Here is a 17641-nt window from a genome sequence, read left to right as displayed (position 1 = left end):
AAAACAAAATTCATAATGAATATTATCTGTTCATATATATAATGTTTAAGGAATAAATGTGAATGTAATATAAAATGAAAATAAAGTAAAAGTCCACAATCATTTATTCCATTTCTGAAATCCAAGACATTTTTAAAACCAAACATTTTTCCTAAGTCAGGCATAGATTTATTTGAAAGCAAAACCTAATTTTAATTGACATGAAGCTAATTATAGTCTTTATACAATTGGCGAATTCATGTTTTGCTGCAAAAATATTCGTGTGTTTGATCACAGGTTGCTGCTCCAGACCCTACTGGTGGTGTTACTTAATATACTTTGAAGTCCAAAAAAATTCTGAATTCTTAAAATATCTCATCCCAACGGCACTGGCTGAAATATTTTAGTTCATTAACAAGTATTTCAACATGTACATGTTCTGGGATGGCTAATTTAGAATGCATAATGAAGTAATCAAACAGCTGCACATCTGATTAATATGTTTGCATTTAAAAGAAATAAGATGACGAGCTGCTCTGTTCTAGAGGTGAGAGAGCAGGCCATGCTGTGCTACATGGGACAGGGAATACCAGACCCTGTTTATTTGAATATGGTAAATGAAAGGGAGAAATAACTGACAAAGGAATAACATGCCTAACCAAATTATGCCTAAACATTGTTGACTTGAAAAAAATGGGGAAATGTGACATTTTTAAAAATGATCTGAGCCTTCGTAATAATTGTTATCAGAACAGTTCCTATATTTTGATAGTGACAAAATATTAGGAAAAAAATGTATCTTCTAACTTGAATGAGATTCCATTATTATTGAAGCCTGCATTCAGTCTCTAGTACTTAATAACAGAAGTCATATGTGATCTCTTGAGGACAGTATCAGAGTCCTATTAAAGGACAATAGCCTTTAAAAAAAAAAAAGAGGGATGCCTGGGTGGCTCAGTCCGTTAAGCGTCTGCCTTTGGCTTAGGTCATGATCCCAGCATCCTGGGATTGAGTCCCGCAATGGGCTCCTTGCTCAGCAGGGACCTGCTTCTCCCTCGGCCTGCAGCTTCCCCTGCTTGTGCTTTCTCTCTCCCTCTTTCTCTCTCTGACAAATAAATTAAATCTTTTAAAAAAAAAAAAAAGACAATAGCTCAAAAATTACATAATTTCATTGTATAGGGTGAATGTTTTGAAATATTTACGTAACTTATTAAGGAAATTTATTAAGATGATTACATTTTTGGTTCTAAATCTTATAAATACTCTGTTACACACTTGCAGGTTCTTTTGTTTATTTTGCAGTATCAGCACTGTGGCTCTGAAACTCTTTTCAACTAAATTATATTTGAATATTACATGATAATTTAAGTAGGAAACTGTATCTTTCAATAATTTGGAGATAACTTTCTATAAATTTTTGATATAACTTGTACTAGTTTATATTTATAGTGAGTTTAATCCGCAGAACATTCAAAAGTTGCGTGGAGGGCACCTAGGTGGCTTAGTCAGTTAAGTGTCCAACTCTTGATCTCAGCTCAGGTTTTGATCTCAGGATCCTGAGTTCAAGCCCCACACTGCATGGGATATAAAATAGTTAGTTCATCATTGATACTCTTTAGAATATAGTTTAAGAATAAAAATAGATCATGTTCCTTTTTTTCCTTTTGTCTTATGTATAAATAGGATCGATCCTTCCTCCCTCCTTCCCTCCTTTCCTTCCTTCCTTCCCCTCTTTCTTTCTTTTGACCTCTTACCATTTTCCATGGCTGGTTGTACTCTTGTAGAATCTTTTATAATGACTTTGGTCCACCTTTACTGTCTTAAAGCAATTATATATGTCATTTAGCAAGTGATACAGCATGACTTTATACTTAAATATGTAAAATTAGGGGCAATTATAATATATACTAGAGTTTTTTAAAAAGAAGACTTCAAAGAGAAATTAATTTTGTGTCTTAAGCAGCCCCATATATGTTTGGTAAAGAACTTTCAGCAATTAACGTCTTTGTGTGTTAGTTTCTTTCATAGGCAGGATTTAAACTTAATAAAAGTGAGACACTGTGGTAGGAGGGTAACAGTTCCATAACACTGGTTACTTTATTTTCTTACCACTTAGTAAAATGTTGTTTGGAGTTTTTATGTAATAGGATATTTAATTAAATGTTATCAGCTAAATTACTATCATCCTGTTTTGTCTGTAGGATACTGTTAAACTTGGAATAAAATGTAGAATTTTCTGTTTTTTAGCTACAGTATAAGGACTAATTTTCATTTTAGCTACCATTTTGGTTTCATCAAAATAGGGAAAAATCTTTTTTAAAAAGCATTTATAAAATTATCAAATGAGTTTGGATTTATCTTTAGGTATATAGGGAAATGCTGTTATATTAGTATATGACAAATTTTAGATTAGTAATTATTTTTGATAATCTACTATGAACAGTGTAGCTGTTTTTTAGTCCTTTTTTAATGTAGTCACTTATCAGTCCTTTTATTTTATCCATCTTAAACAGTTTTTTCCCCTAGAAACTTAGAAATAGAAACTTGGTATGTTGTAGACTATCCAGTGCTGATTAAATATTTGCATTGTATATTTTAAAATCTCAGTTATTCCTTTTACTATGTTGCTGTTCTTTAATAAAATAGTATTCTCATTGCAGTGCTAACGCTAGAACTTGTCACTTTTTTTGCTTAGTGGTTAAGTGATTATCTGCAAAACAGATTCAAAAAAAAATGAAGCTAGAAATATTCTGTATTATAGTAACTATCTCATAATTTTTTTTAAATATAGTAATATGTATGTATGTATATACTTTCTAGAAAGAATCTTCAAGAGGGAGACATAGGGAAAAGGAAGACATAAAAATCACTAAGGAGAGAACTCCAGAAAGTGAAGAAGAAAATGTAGAATGGGAAACTAATAGAGATGGTGAGTTTCAAAAAATCTTTGTTTATATCGTCAATTTATTGATTATTTACTTTGTAGATTTTTTGGGCTTCAAAACACTTTGCAACTGTGATCTCCTTGTTGTTTCAGAATCATCTTATTGCCTTGTTTCTACCTTACTGAGTTAGAATACAGAAAATGGCTTGTGGTAGCGGAACAAAGGCAGAGAAAGCTGTTCACACTGCATTTTTCAACTTCCCCATCCTTTTTCCCCCTAGAACTATATTGGGCAGCATCGGAGTCCTTTGAAATTGTATTACTTTTCTAAGTTTTTTTAGTTCCTCAATACCAAGGTTAAAAAAAATTATGTCTAAATTTTGTTTTTCACATAAAATATTAAAATGAGATTTTTAAATCTTAAGGATCTGGGAAAATTATTTCCAAGAAATTTTGTAGACTTTCATCTTTCAGAAGAAATCCAGTTCGAATAATTGATATCAGAGATTTGTTGATGAAAAATAGCAAAATCATCTTTGCATCATTGTCTTAACAAATTAGCATTTGTTTTCCACACCATGAATATTCTCTCTTCTTCTTCATTTCTGTGACCTTCTGAAGGTGAGCACTGTAGCCTCACACTATCAAATATAGAGAAAGAGAACTCACATTTGTTGAATGCTTTGGGTGTGCTGGGCATTTTAATATAATTTATGTAATTACCTTATTAATTCAGTAGCTTTGTTATTGTACTTACAGATGACAAAACTAAAGAGTATGAGAATTTAAGCAACTTCCTTAACAGTAAACTGATAACTTAGACCAGGAGTTAAAAAACAATAGCTTGTGGGCCAGCCACCTGTTTTTGCAAATAAAGTTTTGTTGGAACACAGCCATGCCCATTTGGTTACATATTTTCTGTAGCTGCTTTTTAGCTACAGTGGATGAATAGACATCTGTGAGAGCCAAGAGCCTGTAAGCCTAAAATATTTACTCTTATATTTAAAACAGTCTCTGAGGACTTGTATTCTGATGTGTGAAAAGTGTGCTAAATGCCTCTCCAGTAATTCGAACATCAGTATTTTTTAAGGAAATCCATTCCATCTTTGGACAGTGTTGTCTACTTAAAACTTACTGCTAAAAATAGATAGGAAACTTCCCTATGATTACTTTATTGGGATTTCATAAGCCAATTTAATACCTTCTACAAAATAGAAGCAGCTAAAATGTCCCATTGTAGTTAATTAAGTAGTTAATATACTGAAATAAAATATTACAGACCTTTACTGTTAAAGGTTGGATAGTGAACTTTTCCTAAGTATGAAAGGATTAACTCAACACACTCAGCATTCTTTTGATTTTAGTTATTTGTGGATAAAAAAACACTCTGAAATGTACTAGATACTTCTTATCTTTAAAAACAAAAATTTCTCTGTTCCCATTTAAACGGTTTAGAAAAGCTTAAGACAGTTCTCTCCTTGTTTTCATAAGAGCTATTTCAAACCCTCTCCTTAAATCTCCCAGTGAACCCATCATAGTTCCTGTCTGCTGTTTACTGCACATAGACCATGCAACTCACCGTCCACTAACTCCCTCAACTTCCTCTATCATACTTCCAAATTAGTCTCCTTTTCCCACCTGAACTTTACTATTTCCCTTTTGCTCTATGTAAGAAGCCTCCCTTCTGCTGTATAAGGTTGTATTTCCCTATATTCTGGATCCGATTTCCTCCCCCCCTCTGAAGTCTTGTTCATTTAGCATACATTCTCTTTTATGTATCTTTAACATCCATCTGGATACTTTTTCTCTTCTCTCCATGTGACTTTCAGCCATTACCCTGCTTATCCCCACTTTACAACTAAATTCTTGAAGTAGTTCTGTACCTTATTGTCTTTACTTTTTCACCTCAATAGTTAACTCCGTTTTCTGACCCATGTCTTCACTAAAACTGCTCTTCAAAATTACTAATAACCTCCTCTTTGCTAAATGAACGGAGACCTACTTGTCTCTCTTCTGTAATCTCTCTGTAGCATTTGAGAGCCTCTGTCTTCTGGAAGCACTTTCCCCTTGGATTTCATCTATCTATCCCTCTTCAGGTTTCTGTCTTCCTTTGAAGCCCTTCAGTCTTCTACAGAGGTTCCTTATATTTTATCTCTCTCTTAAATGTTGCTTCCCAAGGCTTTGCTCTAGACTGTCATCTTTAAAAAAAACTAAAGTGATTTTACTACAGGAGCCTTTTATGTACAAAATTCCTTTAAAAGGTGAGTAGATGCCTTTTATATATAGTTTCACATATAAAATATACACATGGCTATTTATTACAGTTTCTCTTGATTAGAACTCAAAGGTTTTGATCATTTATCTCTATATATTAAAGATATGCTTGAAGGAATATTGACGCATGGATTTAGCCATCTCAATCCCCAGATACTGAGACTGTGAACTAGTTTAATAGGCTTTCCTTCTACATTTTCAATCTAAAGTGAGTAGCAATTTTAGCCAGACTCAGAAGAAATTGTTCTATACCAATATTTCTCAAACTTTTTGGTCTTAGGACACTTTTCACTTTTTTAAAGGATCCCAGACAGCTTTTTTTTTTTTTTTTTTAAGATTTATTTATTTGAGAAAGGGAGAAGAGAAAGAGGGCACAAGTAGGGGGAAAGGGGGAGAGGGAGAGAGAGTCTTGAGCAGACTCTGTGCTGAGTGTGGAACCTGATGCAGGGCTCAGTCTCAGCCATCCTGAGGTCAGGACCTGAGCCAAGACCAAGAGTCGGATGTGTAATCGACTGTGCCACCCCCCCCCAAACAACTTTTGACCTGGTGGATTATCTGTTTCAATTCTTACCGTATTAGAAATTGAATCTGAGAAATTTTTTAAATATTTATTTATGAATTTATTTAACAATGACAATAATAAACCCAGCTTATACGTTTACAAAAAATAGACATGTTTTGCAAATTAAAAATAAAAATTACGAGGAGGAGCAGTGTTTTACATGTTTTTGTAAATCTTTGTAACATCTGGCTTAATAGAAGACATAAGGATTTTCGTATCTGCTTCTGCATTCAGTCTATTAATGGTATTACATATCATGTGACTTCTAGAAAACTCCACTATATAGTCAGGAAAGTATAATAAACCGGTCAAATAGTATAGTATTATAGAAATATTTTTGATCTTCTAAAACTCCCAGAATTGTCTTAGGGTTCCCAGAAGTTCTCAGACCACTCTTTGAGAACCACTTGTTTCTAGAAGTGGCTTCTGCTTTCAGTTGTTTTCCCTTTGCCTAGCCACCTTTTCTCAATTTTAATTTTTCCTTCCAGATGAAATCATACTTTTAGGGCATCATTACCATCTATGTATTAATGACTCCAATATCTAGAGCTCTCAGTTGAGGCATCTATCAACTGGATATCTCTATCTGATTTCCTTATATAGAGTACCACTTTCCAACAAGGCCCCCCAAACCTGAGAATCATTATTTGATACTCCGTCCCCTCAACCTAGACATTTATAGAGTTCTGATGTTTCTACCTACTGAATATCTTTCAGAACTATCTACTTTTCTACATGACTACTAATATTTTGGTTACTAAGATATTTGTGTATTGCCTTCAAATATATTTTACCAAAATAACCTAACCTCATGCCTTGAGGTTAATCTTGTCTCCTAATTCATTCCCCTCTTGAAAGTCAGAATAATCTTAAAAGAATTTTTTTTACTAAAGTATAGTATACATTCAGAAGAGTGCATGATTCATGTGTGCAACTCGTTGAATTTTCACAAACAGAACAGACTTGTATAACCAGCACCCAAATCAATAAATAGAAAGTTAATAGTATCCCGTAAGCCCCCTTGTGCTCCCTTTCCAGTCACCACCTCTCAACCCCCACTTCCCAAAGGTATCTACTGCCCTGATTTCTACCACCATTGATTAGTTTTGTCTGTTTTTGAGCTATGTATAAATGGAATCTATAGCACTACTCTTTTTATGTTTAGCTTCTTTTACTTACAATATATTTTTGAGGTTGCACCATATTATTTACTGCATGTACTTGTAGTTCATTATTATTGCTATATAGTATTTCATTGTATGAATATACCATAATTTATCCATTCTTCTGTTGATAACCATTTGAGTAATTTCTAGTTTTGAGCTATTATGAATAAAGTGCTATTACTATTCTTAATCATGTCTTTTGCTAAACATGTACCCATTTCTCTCCTGTTTATGCCTGGGAGTAGGATTGCTGGGCCACAGAATTTGCATATGTTCATCTTTAGTAGATAATTTAAAAATGGTTGTTGTTTTTTATATAGTATTTTTTTGTTTTTTTTTCATCTTAGCCATTCTGGAGGTGTGTGCTGGTATCTTACTGTGGTTTCAGTGTGCATTTCCCTAATGACCAATAAAGTTGAGAACTTTTTCTCCCCCTGTATAATCTGCTTCGTAAACTGTGTGTTCCAGACTTGCCTGTTCTGTTGTATTACCTGTTTTTAATTGTTGAGAATTCCTTTTATATTTTGGATATAAGATCTTTATCAGATATATGTATTCCAAATCTCTTCTTCCACTCTGTGAGTTACAGAATGCTCTTATGAAAGAATAAATTGCTTCACTTCATTCCTCTGTTTAAAATTCGGATTTCCCGGGGCGCCTGGGGTGCTCAGTTGGTGGAGTGTCTGACTCTTGGTTTTGGCACAGGTCGTGATCTCAGGGTCACTGGTTGGAGCCGCGCGTTGGGCTCTGCACTCGGCAGGAGTCCGCTTGAGATTCTCTCTCCCTCTCCCTCCTTCTGTGCTCCTCCCCCTGCTAGTGCATGTGCACGCACACTCTCTCTCTAGCTCTCAAATAAATAAATAAAATCTTTTAAAAAAATTTGGATTTCCCATTTCCTTCAGGATCAAGTACAAATTCTTATTTTACAGAACTTTTCATTACCTGGTTGCTTCCTTTATTTCCAACTCTTCACCCCCAGGTCTGTGTTTTTTATTTGGTTACTTAAACTTCCTCTTATTTATTTATCATAGGGACTAGTGCAGTAACATAAAAAGCAAAAGTATCATTACAGGAGAAGAGAAAATATATGAACATATTTTGGTAATCTTAGCGGTGGATACATTCTCCTGAAGTAAGGCATAAAACCCAGAAGCCTTATTTGAGTTACAAAGATTTAAATTTTCTATATAACTAAACTGTAATTTAATAATTAAAAGATCAGCATAAGAAAGTATTTGACATGTGTAACGTGTAAGCATATAGCAAAAACACTATGTAAACATATAATGAACTTCCACAAATACAAGAAAAAGATATAGTCCAGTTGAAAAATGGGCAAAAAACAAAAATTAGGTAATTCATAGAGGAAATAGACGTGGTCAGTAAATGCTCAGGCTCACTACAGAAGAAAGCCAATGAAAATAAAAAGGTAGCATTTTTCACCCATAAGATGGGTGAAAATGAAAAATACTAATATTATGAAGTGGGAGTTTCCATTGGCAAAGTTATTTTGGAGTGCAGTTTGGCAATATTAAAATAAAATTATGCTTTTCTTTGATCCAGCAAATCTAGTTTGAGAAATCTGTCCTAAAGAAATAATTTGCACTTGTGAATCAGGGAAGCTGTCAGAATGTTCACTGAAGTATTGTTTATAGAGCAAAATATTGAAAACAAACTGAGTGTGTGTCAGAGAGAAACTGATTAAATAAATTACAATATGTTCATATCATGAAATGCGTTACAGATGTTAAAATGAAAATGGTTGATCTCTACGCATGACATGGAAAGATTTTTTTTTTAAGATTGTATTTATTTTAGAGAGTGAGGGCAAATGGTAGGAGGGGCAGAGGGAGAGAGATAATCTCAAGCATCTCTGCACTGAGCGTGGAGCCCGACGCAGGCTCCATGGCGCCCCTGGAAAGATATTTCTATAGGGCAGTGTGTGTAGTTTTAGTCCCATTATTTTAAAGAGTATAAATATAAAGGTTTATTTTTATGCATGCAACACTAAACTAGTAACAGTGTTACCACTGGAGTAAGGATGGCAGTGGGAGGAGTGTAAGGGAATTTCATATTTTCATATTTTACCCTGTGTACTTAAGAATTAAGACATTTATTTATTTATTTATAAAGATTTTATTTATTCATTTGAGAGAGAGAGCACAAGCAGGGGGAGAGGCAGAGGGAGAAGGAGAAGCAGACTCCCCGCTGGGCTGGGAGCCCGACATGGGGCTCTGGGGCTCTATCCCAGGACCCGGAGACCATGACCTGAGCCGAAGGCAGACGCTTAACCATCTGAGCCACCCAGAATTAAGACTTTTAATAGTGAGAATGTATAGGTTAAAGACAAAAGGAAATACTTAAATATATATAGTCTTTAATCCACATACCTACACATTTTATGTATCTATGATTATTTGCATAAAATGGATTACTGGAAGTAAAATTGTTATATTAAAAGGTATGAATATTCTTAAGGCTTTTACCCATGTTGCCAAATTACTTTCCAAGATAGATGTAGTAGTTTACATTGTTACCTTCAGAAAATGAACATACCTTTTATCTGTACCTTTGCTAATACTTAGTACTATAACTAGAAAAAAATGACTCTTTCATACATGAAAAAGCTATATTTATCTATCATTTGCATTTTTTTCTTTTTGTGAATTGCCTGTTTGTGTCCTTGCTCATTCTCCTTTGAATCAGTATGAACTCTTATTATATATTAAGAACATTGGGGCATCTGGGTGGCTCAGTCAGTTAAGCATCTGCCTTTGGCTCAGATCACGGGCTCCCTGCTCCACGGGGGGGGGTCTGCCTCTCCCTCTCCCACAGCCTGCTGCTCTCCCTGCTTGTGCTCTCTCTCTGTCAAATAAATAAATGAAATCTTAAAAAAAAAAAAAAGAATGTCAACCTTACGTATTGTATTTTTCTATTATATATGTTCTTAAAATCTCTGCCTTATAAAATATGACATTCTAATTATATTTAATATTTTTCTAATGACTTAGACTAGTCATCTATATGAATCAGTTTTTATTAGGCAATTATGATAATCAAGCTATAAAATATGAGAGACATTTTCTAAATTTATTAAAGGGTTTCAGACTTATTTTTGTTTTGAGTTTCATTTTATGTTTTGTGCCTTCTCATTTTTCATTTTTTGTAGGAGACTATCAGTTGCATCATGCCTATTTTGTAGCTCATCTCTTATAGGCCAGGAAAACATCTTCCTTTTGTTTATAATAGATAGCCATAAAATAAGAATAAGTAGTATCTGAGTGAAGACTTGAGAGCTTTTCCTCTAAGCAAAATATATTAGTTATAGTACATTGATTTTAACTGTTCAGGCTTAGCCCCTTGTGGGGTAGTTGGGGACTGAAGGACTGAAAGCCAGCTTCTCATTTTTTACATGTGTTCTATATTGGTGCTATTTCCAGATAGCAGTTTTTAGAGGGACGCAGGACATTATTGATAATACCTTTAAAAATGCTATAAATTACTCTTTGCAGTTAATTATTCTTCGCTTTGTTTTATACATACTTAGTATTTAGTTATGGAATTTTTATCTGTTAATATTTTAAGAATGCCATCAAACTGAATCTTTGAACCCTATTACTCACTGATACAAAGTGTCAGAATGCACAGTAATACTGAAGATAGCCATTATTTATTTACTTAAATTTAGTATCTCCTGGGGCATCTGGGTGGCTCAGTTGGTTAAGTGTCTGCCTTTGGCTCAGGTCATGATCTTAGGGTCCTGGGATAGAGCCCAGCGTCAGGCTCCCTGCTCAGCAGGGAGTCTGCTTCCCCCTTTCCTTCTGCCCCTCCCTCCTGCTTGTGCGCTCTCTCTCTCAAGTAAATAAATAAAATCTTAAAAAAAATTCAGTATCTCTAATCATTTTATCTAGTAAAAGCTTTATGTCCTTAAATATTTAGTGATTGCTTTCTGATTGAAAAATGTGGTTTAGTCTATTTTATATATTTACTGAAAAATTGTCATCATCTTCTATTAGATGGGTAATCAATTTAGTTACACAGTTAAAGGCTATATAGCTACCCTCTCAGTTCCCAAGCATATAAATGGATAGTTGGCATTATAATGTATTTGGTCTGTGCATGACAATGATGTTCATTTTCTTTTTTTTTAAAGACTTCATTTATTTATTTTGAGAGAGAGAGAGATCATGAGCAGAGGGGAAGGGTAGAGAGAGAAGCAGGTTCCCTACTGAGCATGGAGCCTGATGTGGGGCTCGATCCCAGGACCCTGAGATCATGACCTGAGCCGAAGGCAGACGCTTAACCAGCTGAGCCACCCAAGCGCCCTGATGTTCATTTTCTTGTGCTTTAAGCAATCAAGTAGAACAACCTATCTTCGTTGTTTTTTAGTTCTTCATTTTATTTCTTTACCCCAGGTTAAGGAATGGTGATCTTAAGTGCTAAAACTATCGTTTGAGAAGACACTTCAGTTCCTAAGCAGTCAAGCCCAACATTGTCATGTGTTAGGATAGGAGTCACTGAAATTCCTTCCTCTGGGCTTTTTGGCATTATAGCAGATGAGGGTGAGGGGCTGGGTGGCAGTGCCAGCAGCCACTGAAAGCTTTCGCATATTGTGATGAAATCGCTCTGCACACCATTCTTTCTTTTTTTTCCTTTAACCAGCCATCATATTTTTTTCACTGGAAAAGGTGAGTGGAAATAAAGGCATGGTATCAGATCTGTTGTGGAGATAGGCAGTTCTAATCTAAGGAACCAGTACAAATCGCTTATAATGGAAATGTTACAGCTCCCTCAGACATTAGCTCATGTACACATTAGTATTAAAATTATCAGACTTTAGTTTTAGATACAAATCAGTTGTGTCACTAGTAAAAAAAGAATATGGAAGCAATGTAGGACACCTAATGCAACCTTCATTTAATACTAATGAATCCTTAAAGTCAAGGAGATAATGAAATCACATCATATTCAGGATGAAATATTGAAGGCTTTGGTATCTTTAATATTTACAATTTACATGTTAGTTTTTAATTGTATCTTTTAAAAATTCCGTCTCCTAACCAAAATCCCAACGCCAGGCAACCCAAAACCACTTTCAGAAAACCCAAGAATCTTAAAAATGTTTGGCGTTTCATAAAGAAATCAACCATGTTGATTTTAATCCTTTATAGAAACAGTACATATTTTATCTTTGAGAAGTATGTTATTCTAATGAAAGAATCTACCATTTTAATTTGTATAAAAAATTAGTGGAAAAAAATTTCTCTAATTTTTGGTATAGATAATAGTTTCTGACAAGTAATGTAATTTTTATTTTAAAGATTCTGACAATGGAGATATTAATTATGATTACGTTCATGAATTGTCATTGGAAATGAAGCGTCAGAAGATACAGAGGGAATTAATGAAGCTGGAACAAGAAAACATGGACAAGAGAGAAGAAATTATTATTAAAAAAGAGGTATGCTGTTTATTGAAATTACGTTAATAATTAGCATCAAATAAATGGCTATTGATCAGAGAATTCATTAGCTCTATCTTAAATAGTATTAGGATATTGATACACTGATCAAATTATTGTATATCAACTACATATATGTCAATCATTTAATCTTCACATTATTATATAATAAATATGAAATATTTTTGCTTCTGAACAGGTAAAAAACTGAGGTTGTATTGCGTAGAGTCGCCAGCTAATGTTAAATGGGATTTGAATCTATGTATGTCTGTTTTTTAGGCCTAAGCTATTTCTAGAATACTTGTTTATTTTCTAAAGAGTAGAAATGCAACTTATTTGAATATAATTTGTGATTTTTCTGAGATTTTGAAGTTTTATAATTTTAGTTTGCTTTATTGATATTAGTGTTAAGTTAGGGCAATTAATTATCATATTGGTTAAAAGCATGTGTTTAGGAGTCAGATTAATCATGGTGTCTGTAATAGCATTTAATATTTCATCTGAAGTTTGGTATGTTTTAGAAACACCTACTTTGTTGTCTGATTATAACAGCCATGATTGAAGGAGTTTCTGAATTGACTAACTGAATTCTTTTAAAAGGTTTCACCAGAAGTGATTAGATCAAAATTATCTCCATCACCTTCTCTAAGAAAATCAAGCAAATCTCCAAAGCGAAAATCAAGCCCTAAGTCGTCATCTTCAGCAAGCAAGAAAGACAGGAAGACAGCTGCAGTATCCTCACCCTTATTGGACCAGCAGAGGTCAGTAGGGTGGTAAATAATGCCAGAATGAAATAGCTTTTTCTGAAATGATACTCAAAAGAATTAGTAGATTACAGAAGGGTACTTAATAATACTTTCAGTATTTAATGTAAATTTTTTTCTTCTAAAAAAAGGTACAAAAAGTTTAAATTTAAAAGAAAATTATACAGAACAATAAAACAGATGTCTGTGTCCCACCTACATATGCTTCAGAGCTTTTTATTTTTTAAGAATAAAACATAATACATATATATCCTGTCTTTCCCTCTTGAATTTGTTATTTTTGATACTTGTGCATGTGTGTTTATACTTTCATATGTATTATTTTTATCTGTTTAATCTTAATACTTATATTAAAGCTTTGCTTCTGCAACTTTCTTTTTCACTTAACGTTTTTTATATTTATATTGGTGTATATAGCCTTTTTTTCATTTGAGTACTTATACTATATTTACTTTTCTGTTATTGAACATTGACGTTGTTTTCAGTTTTTCACTATTATAAGTTATACACAGTGAATGTTCTTCCTTGTGCACGTCGTTCTGAGATTAGATTCTTTATAGCCTATATATAGCAGTATGAAGATACTGGAATTATTCCAGTAACCAGTTGAGGAAATAAAAATAGGAATAGGAAAATATGATTACATTGAGGGACTAATAATAAGACAGAAGACACTTTCCCACTTAATGTCACTCTATACTATTTAAATTTTATTTTAATTAAAGCACATATACTAATTTTCTTTAAGAAAAAAACCTAAACCTCTTCCCAACATATGACCAGTTAGCAAACTGTCTGTCTGAACCCACAAGGAAACTTATATCTGTCTTCTTCCTTTTAGTTTCTAGAGGCTTTAACCCTACAGACTCCAGGTACCTTCTGCCTAGATTATTATATCCTACTAACTGTATTTATTTTATCCAGTGCCACTCCCCTACACACATAAACATTTTATTCAGCAGCCCCAACCTATTCATTTTACAGATGTTGTAAGAGAAATCTTGAAAGAACAATTCCAATTAATTTACTATGCCATTGAAAAACTCAATGGATTTCCATTCTGTTGAATAAAATTCAGATTCTATTTTTTTAAAGATTTTATTTATTTATGAGCGAGAGCACGTGCGTGCGCATGTGCATGAATGCATGAGTGGGGAGAGGAGCAGAGGGAGAGAGACAAGCAGACTCCCCACTGAGCAGAGAGCCTGATGCAGGGCTCAATCCATGCAGGGCTCAATCCCAGGACCCTGAAATCATGACCTGAGCTGAAGTGAGAGACTTAACTGACAGAGCCACCAGGTGCCCTAAAATTTAGATTCCTTAAAATGACATTTATACTTTGATCTTTTCAGTCTTGATAATATTTTTGTCCAGTTTTCTTCCTACCCTCTTCCACCTTCAGTTCTTCAGTGTCCAGCTCAAATTCTTTCCATTAAGTTTTTCCATTTCTCTTTATTGAGCATAATTTCTATTCCTTTTGTATATCTATCAGATATTATTTATACCTCCCTCTTAATATTACTGTTTGCATTATATTTTATCTGTGGCATACATATATTAGAACCTCTGTTAAACTTAAGCTCCTTGAAGATTGGGATCTTGGTGGTTCATTGTTTTTTCTCCCCACTGCACCTACTTTGCATAGAGCTTTGCATTGTATTAAGACACTCTGTAAAGCTGACTTGGTCCTCTCCTTTGCTCCTGGAATTGAATAAATGTTGCAAAGAAATATGGAAGAAGTGAATTATAGAGTGATGGCAGTCCACTTCATTTGTTCTTGTTCTTTTATCCTCTTGGCTAACCAATTAAATAACTGTTCCTCAGTTCCTTCCATCCATTTCTGAAAAACAAAACAAAACAAAACAAAAACAAAAACCAGCATACCAGAAATACCCTTCTTTTTTTCCCTTATCCTTTCTGTTTATAAAATCTTTGAAATTTAATCTCTTTGTAGAAAGTTTTGTTAACTGTTTGGATGAAGGGTTAGTTTCATCTTCTTCTTTTTCATATAGTCTTCTCTTACTGCTTTATTAGTAACTCATTTATCCTCTTATTATTTAGCAGGAATAATTGCTCACCTTGATTTAATTAGTATATTTCTTGTATTCTAGGAGTATAGCATTTCTTTAGCCATGCAGTTTACATTGTGTAGTGTGTGTCAAATCATCAACTTCTGGTTTCATTGCTGAATCATACTGTAAGCTGTTTGAAGGCATATTAAGCAAAAAGTAAGGATTAGAATTTCAGTTAAAATTCAGTAAAGTGTAGTAGCAATGACAGTAAGTCATCTGAGGTGACAATCAGGTAAATAGACTCCTTGGTCTTACGTTGTTATCATATTGAGTAGGCAGTGTAATTACAGACAAATTGAAACTCATACTTCTCCCTGAAAGCTGGCTGTTTTCTTTGATGTTCATTGTGAGATATATCGTGATAGCAAGCTTAAGGCTAATATGTGAGATACAGTGTGGCTTAGATACATCAGCAAATGTATTATCTGTTCTGTCCATCTACATTGTTTTAGTTTTTATTAAGTAAATTTTTCTTTATAGCTCTTTGTACAGAGATGTACAAAGTAGGTCAAAAGCTGTTCAAAAGAAGTAGTTTTAAGGAGAGAGAAGGAAAGGATCTAAAAATGGTAGAAGTAGATAATTGAGCTCTATGTCACAAATAGGAAGTAGGCTCTGCCAATAAAGAATAATCAGGTGACTTAAAAAAATGTTGAAAGATCTTGTTGACTTCAGAATGTGCAAAACCAATTTTGACCCATGTAGTTGGAAGGCACTTGAAACCTCATATTGTAACGTAAGTGTGATTTCCAACTACCAATATTTTTGAAGGTAATGTGAAGAAATTCTGTACTTCAGTGAGTATATTGGTGTAATCCTGGTTGTTGTAATAGCTCAATCCCAAAATGTGAGTTTAACGCTACAGAAGTTTATTTTTCACTGAAGTAAAATCAAAATGGGTGTTCTGATTAATACATTGCTCTCCTATCATAGAGATTCAGTAACCTAGGCTCCTTATGACATGGCTCCACTTGGGTTTTGGGGACACCAAAAAATGGAATGTGCAAAGAAAAAAATTAATTGGAGTATTGCTCTTACTTGGCTGTACAGTTTACAATTGCCTGGAGTATGAGAGTCTTTTATTAGTTAGGCCTGGAAGTGGTTTATATCACTTCTACTCACATTTTTTGGCCAGAACTTGGTCACTTGGCCATACCTGATTTCAAAAAAGTCTAGACAGTATGGTTCAACAGTGTGCCAAAGACAACATTTAGTAAATAGCTAGTCCCTGTCACAGGAAGTAATGTAAAAATACAGTTTGTATCAAGAATTCCTCTATTATTTTATCTTTAAAATAATTTTTTAATAGATAGTAACTATTGTTTTTGTCTTTTAAGTGGAAAACATTTAGAAATGCAGGCATTTATCACTTATCTGTTAGATACATTAGAAGTTTGAGTTATCTCATAAATACGTAATGAGATATGTAGCTCATAAGGTTCAAAGCAGAAGACAAAAGTGAAAAATAGATTTGATCATACTTTAGTAATTTCTGACTTGCTACGTAGCTAACCCTACCTATGATAATAAGAAATAGGGATAAGGATTTTCTGAATGCCCACTGAGTCCATTGATTTTATACTTTTATCTTTTTAAAATTTTATCAGCAATTTTGAGGAAGATGCTGTCCATTACCTTTTCATAGCTAAGGAATCATAGGATTAGAGACCTCAAGGTTACAGGAAGTAAGTTCTAGGATATAAACTTAGGTCATCATTTATAAAAACTAATAGAGATAGTGAAATGAGTAGCTGGTGAACCGGATACATGAAAAGAGAGGGCTGCTTCAAAATTCAGCACCAGACTAAACAGTGTTGGAGAAAACAAGAACAAGTTCAATAACAATTTAAGAACAAACAAAAATAATAAGAAATTCATAATTTTAGTACAATTTGAGAGAATAATTGCATTGACATCATGAGACCAGTTGACACGAAAATTAAAGCAATCTGTGAACAAAGATATTTTGGGAGAAAAACAGTTTTTAAGAAACTGAAAATAGCAGAATAATGAGATTGCCAAATTTGGAACAAGTAGAATGAGAGCTGCTTAAAAGAATTAGTGAATTTGAAGACATATTTGGGATATGAGAAAGCAAAAGGAGAGATGGAAATAATGGAAAACTAAGACATGGAGGAGAGATCCAGGAGATGCAGTAACTATAATAAAGCTAACCATAGAGACTTGGGCCATTTGGAGAATTGATGAAATAAAAATTTTTTAAAAATTGAACTGAAAGAGTTAAGGTTTTAGATTGAAATGGTTTACTGAGTTCTGGAGAAGGTTAAAAAAGAAAACCTAGATATATTTGCTGCATTTTTTAATTTCTAAAGAAGAATGTCTCATAATCATCCCAGCTGAAAAACTGGGTAACATGCATGGGGAAAAAGAAATGGACTCTCTTTGTAGTCTTCATCTGCAACACTAAATGTTATAAAATATTATAACAATATTTGTAGAGCTCTGAGGGAAAAGGATATTA

At 33.6% G+C, this 17641-nt stretch overlaps 1 protein-coding gene across 9 annotated transcripts in view; it reads left to right on the top strand.

Moving 5' to 3' along the window:
* ZC3H13 (zinc finger CCCH-type containing 13) overlaps window positions 1–17641 on the top strand; it is a 93293-nt gene that overhangs the window by 23083 nt on the left and 52569 nt on the right. For all 9 annotated transcript variants that reach the window (XM_078070347.1, XM_036071076.2, XM_036071080.2 and 6 more), the window contains 3 exons: window positions 2800–2908; window positions 12187–12326; window positions 12927–13087. In XM_078070347.1, coding sequence (XP_077926473.1) covers window positions 12240–12326; window positions 12927–13087 — 248 coding nt within the window. In that variant the 5' untranslated portion in view covers window positions 2800–2908; window positions 12187–12239. The remainder of the gene's footprint in view (window positions 1–2799; window positions 2909–12186; window positions 12327–12926; window positions 13088–17641) is intronic.

This window comes from Halichoerus grypus, chromosome 4 (genome assembly GCF_964656455.1).
Source record: "Halichoerus grypus chromosome 4, mHalGry1.hap1.1, whole genome shotgun sequence".
NCBI lineage: Eukaryota > Metazoa > Chordata > Mammalia > Carnivora > Phocidae > Halichoerus > Halichoerus grypus.
Note: the sequence above shows the minus strand (reverse complement) of the source record. Positions and strands in the feature narration are given on the sequence as shown.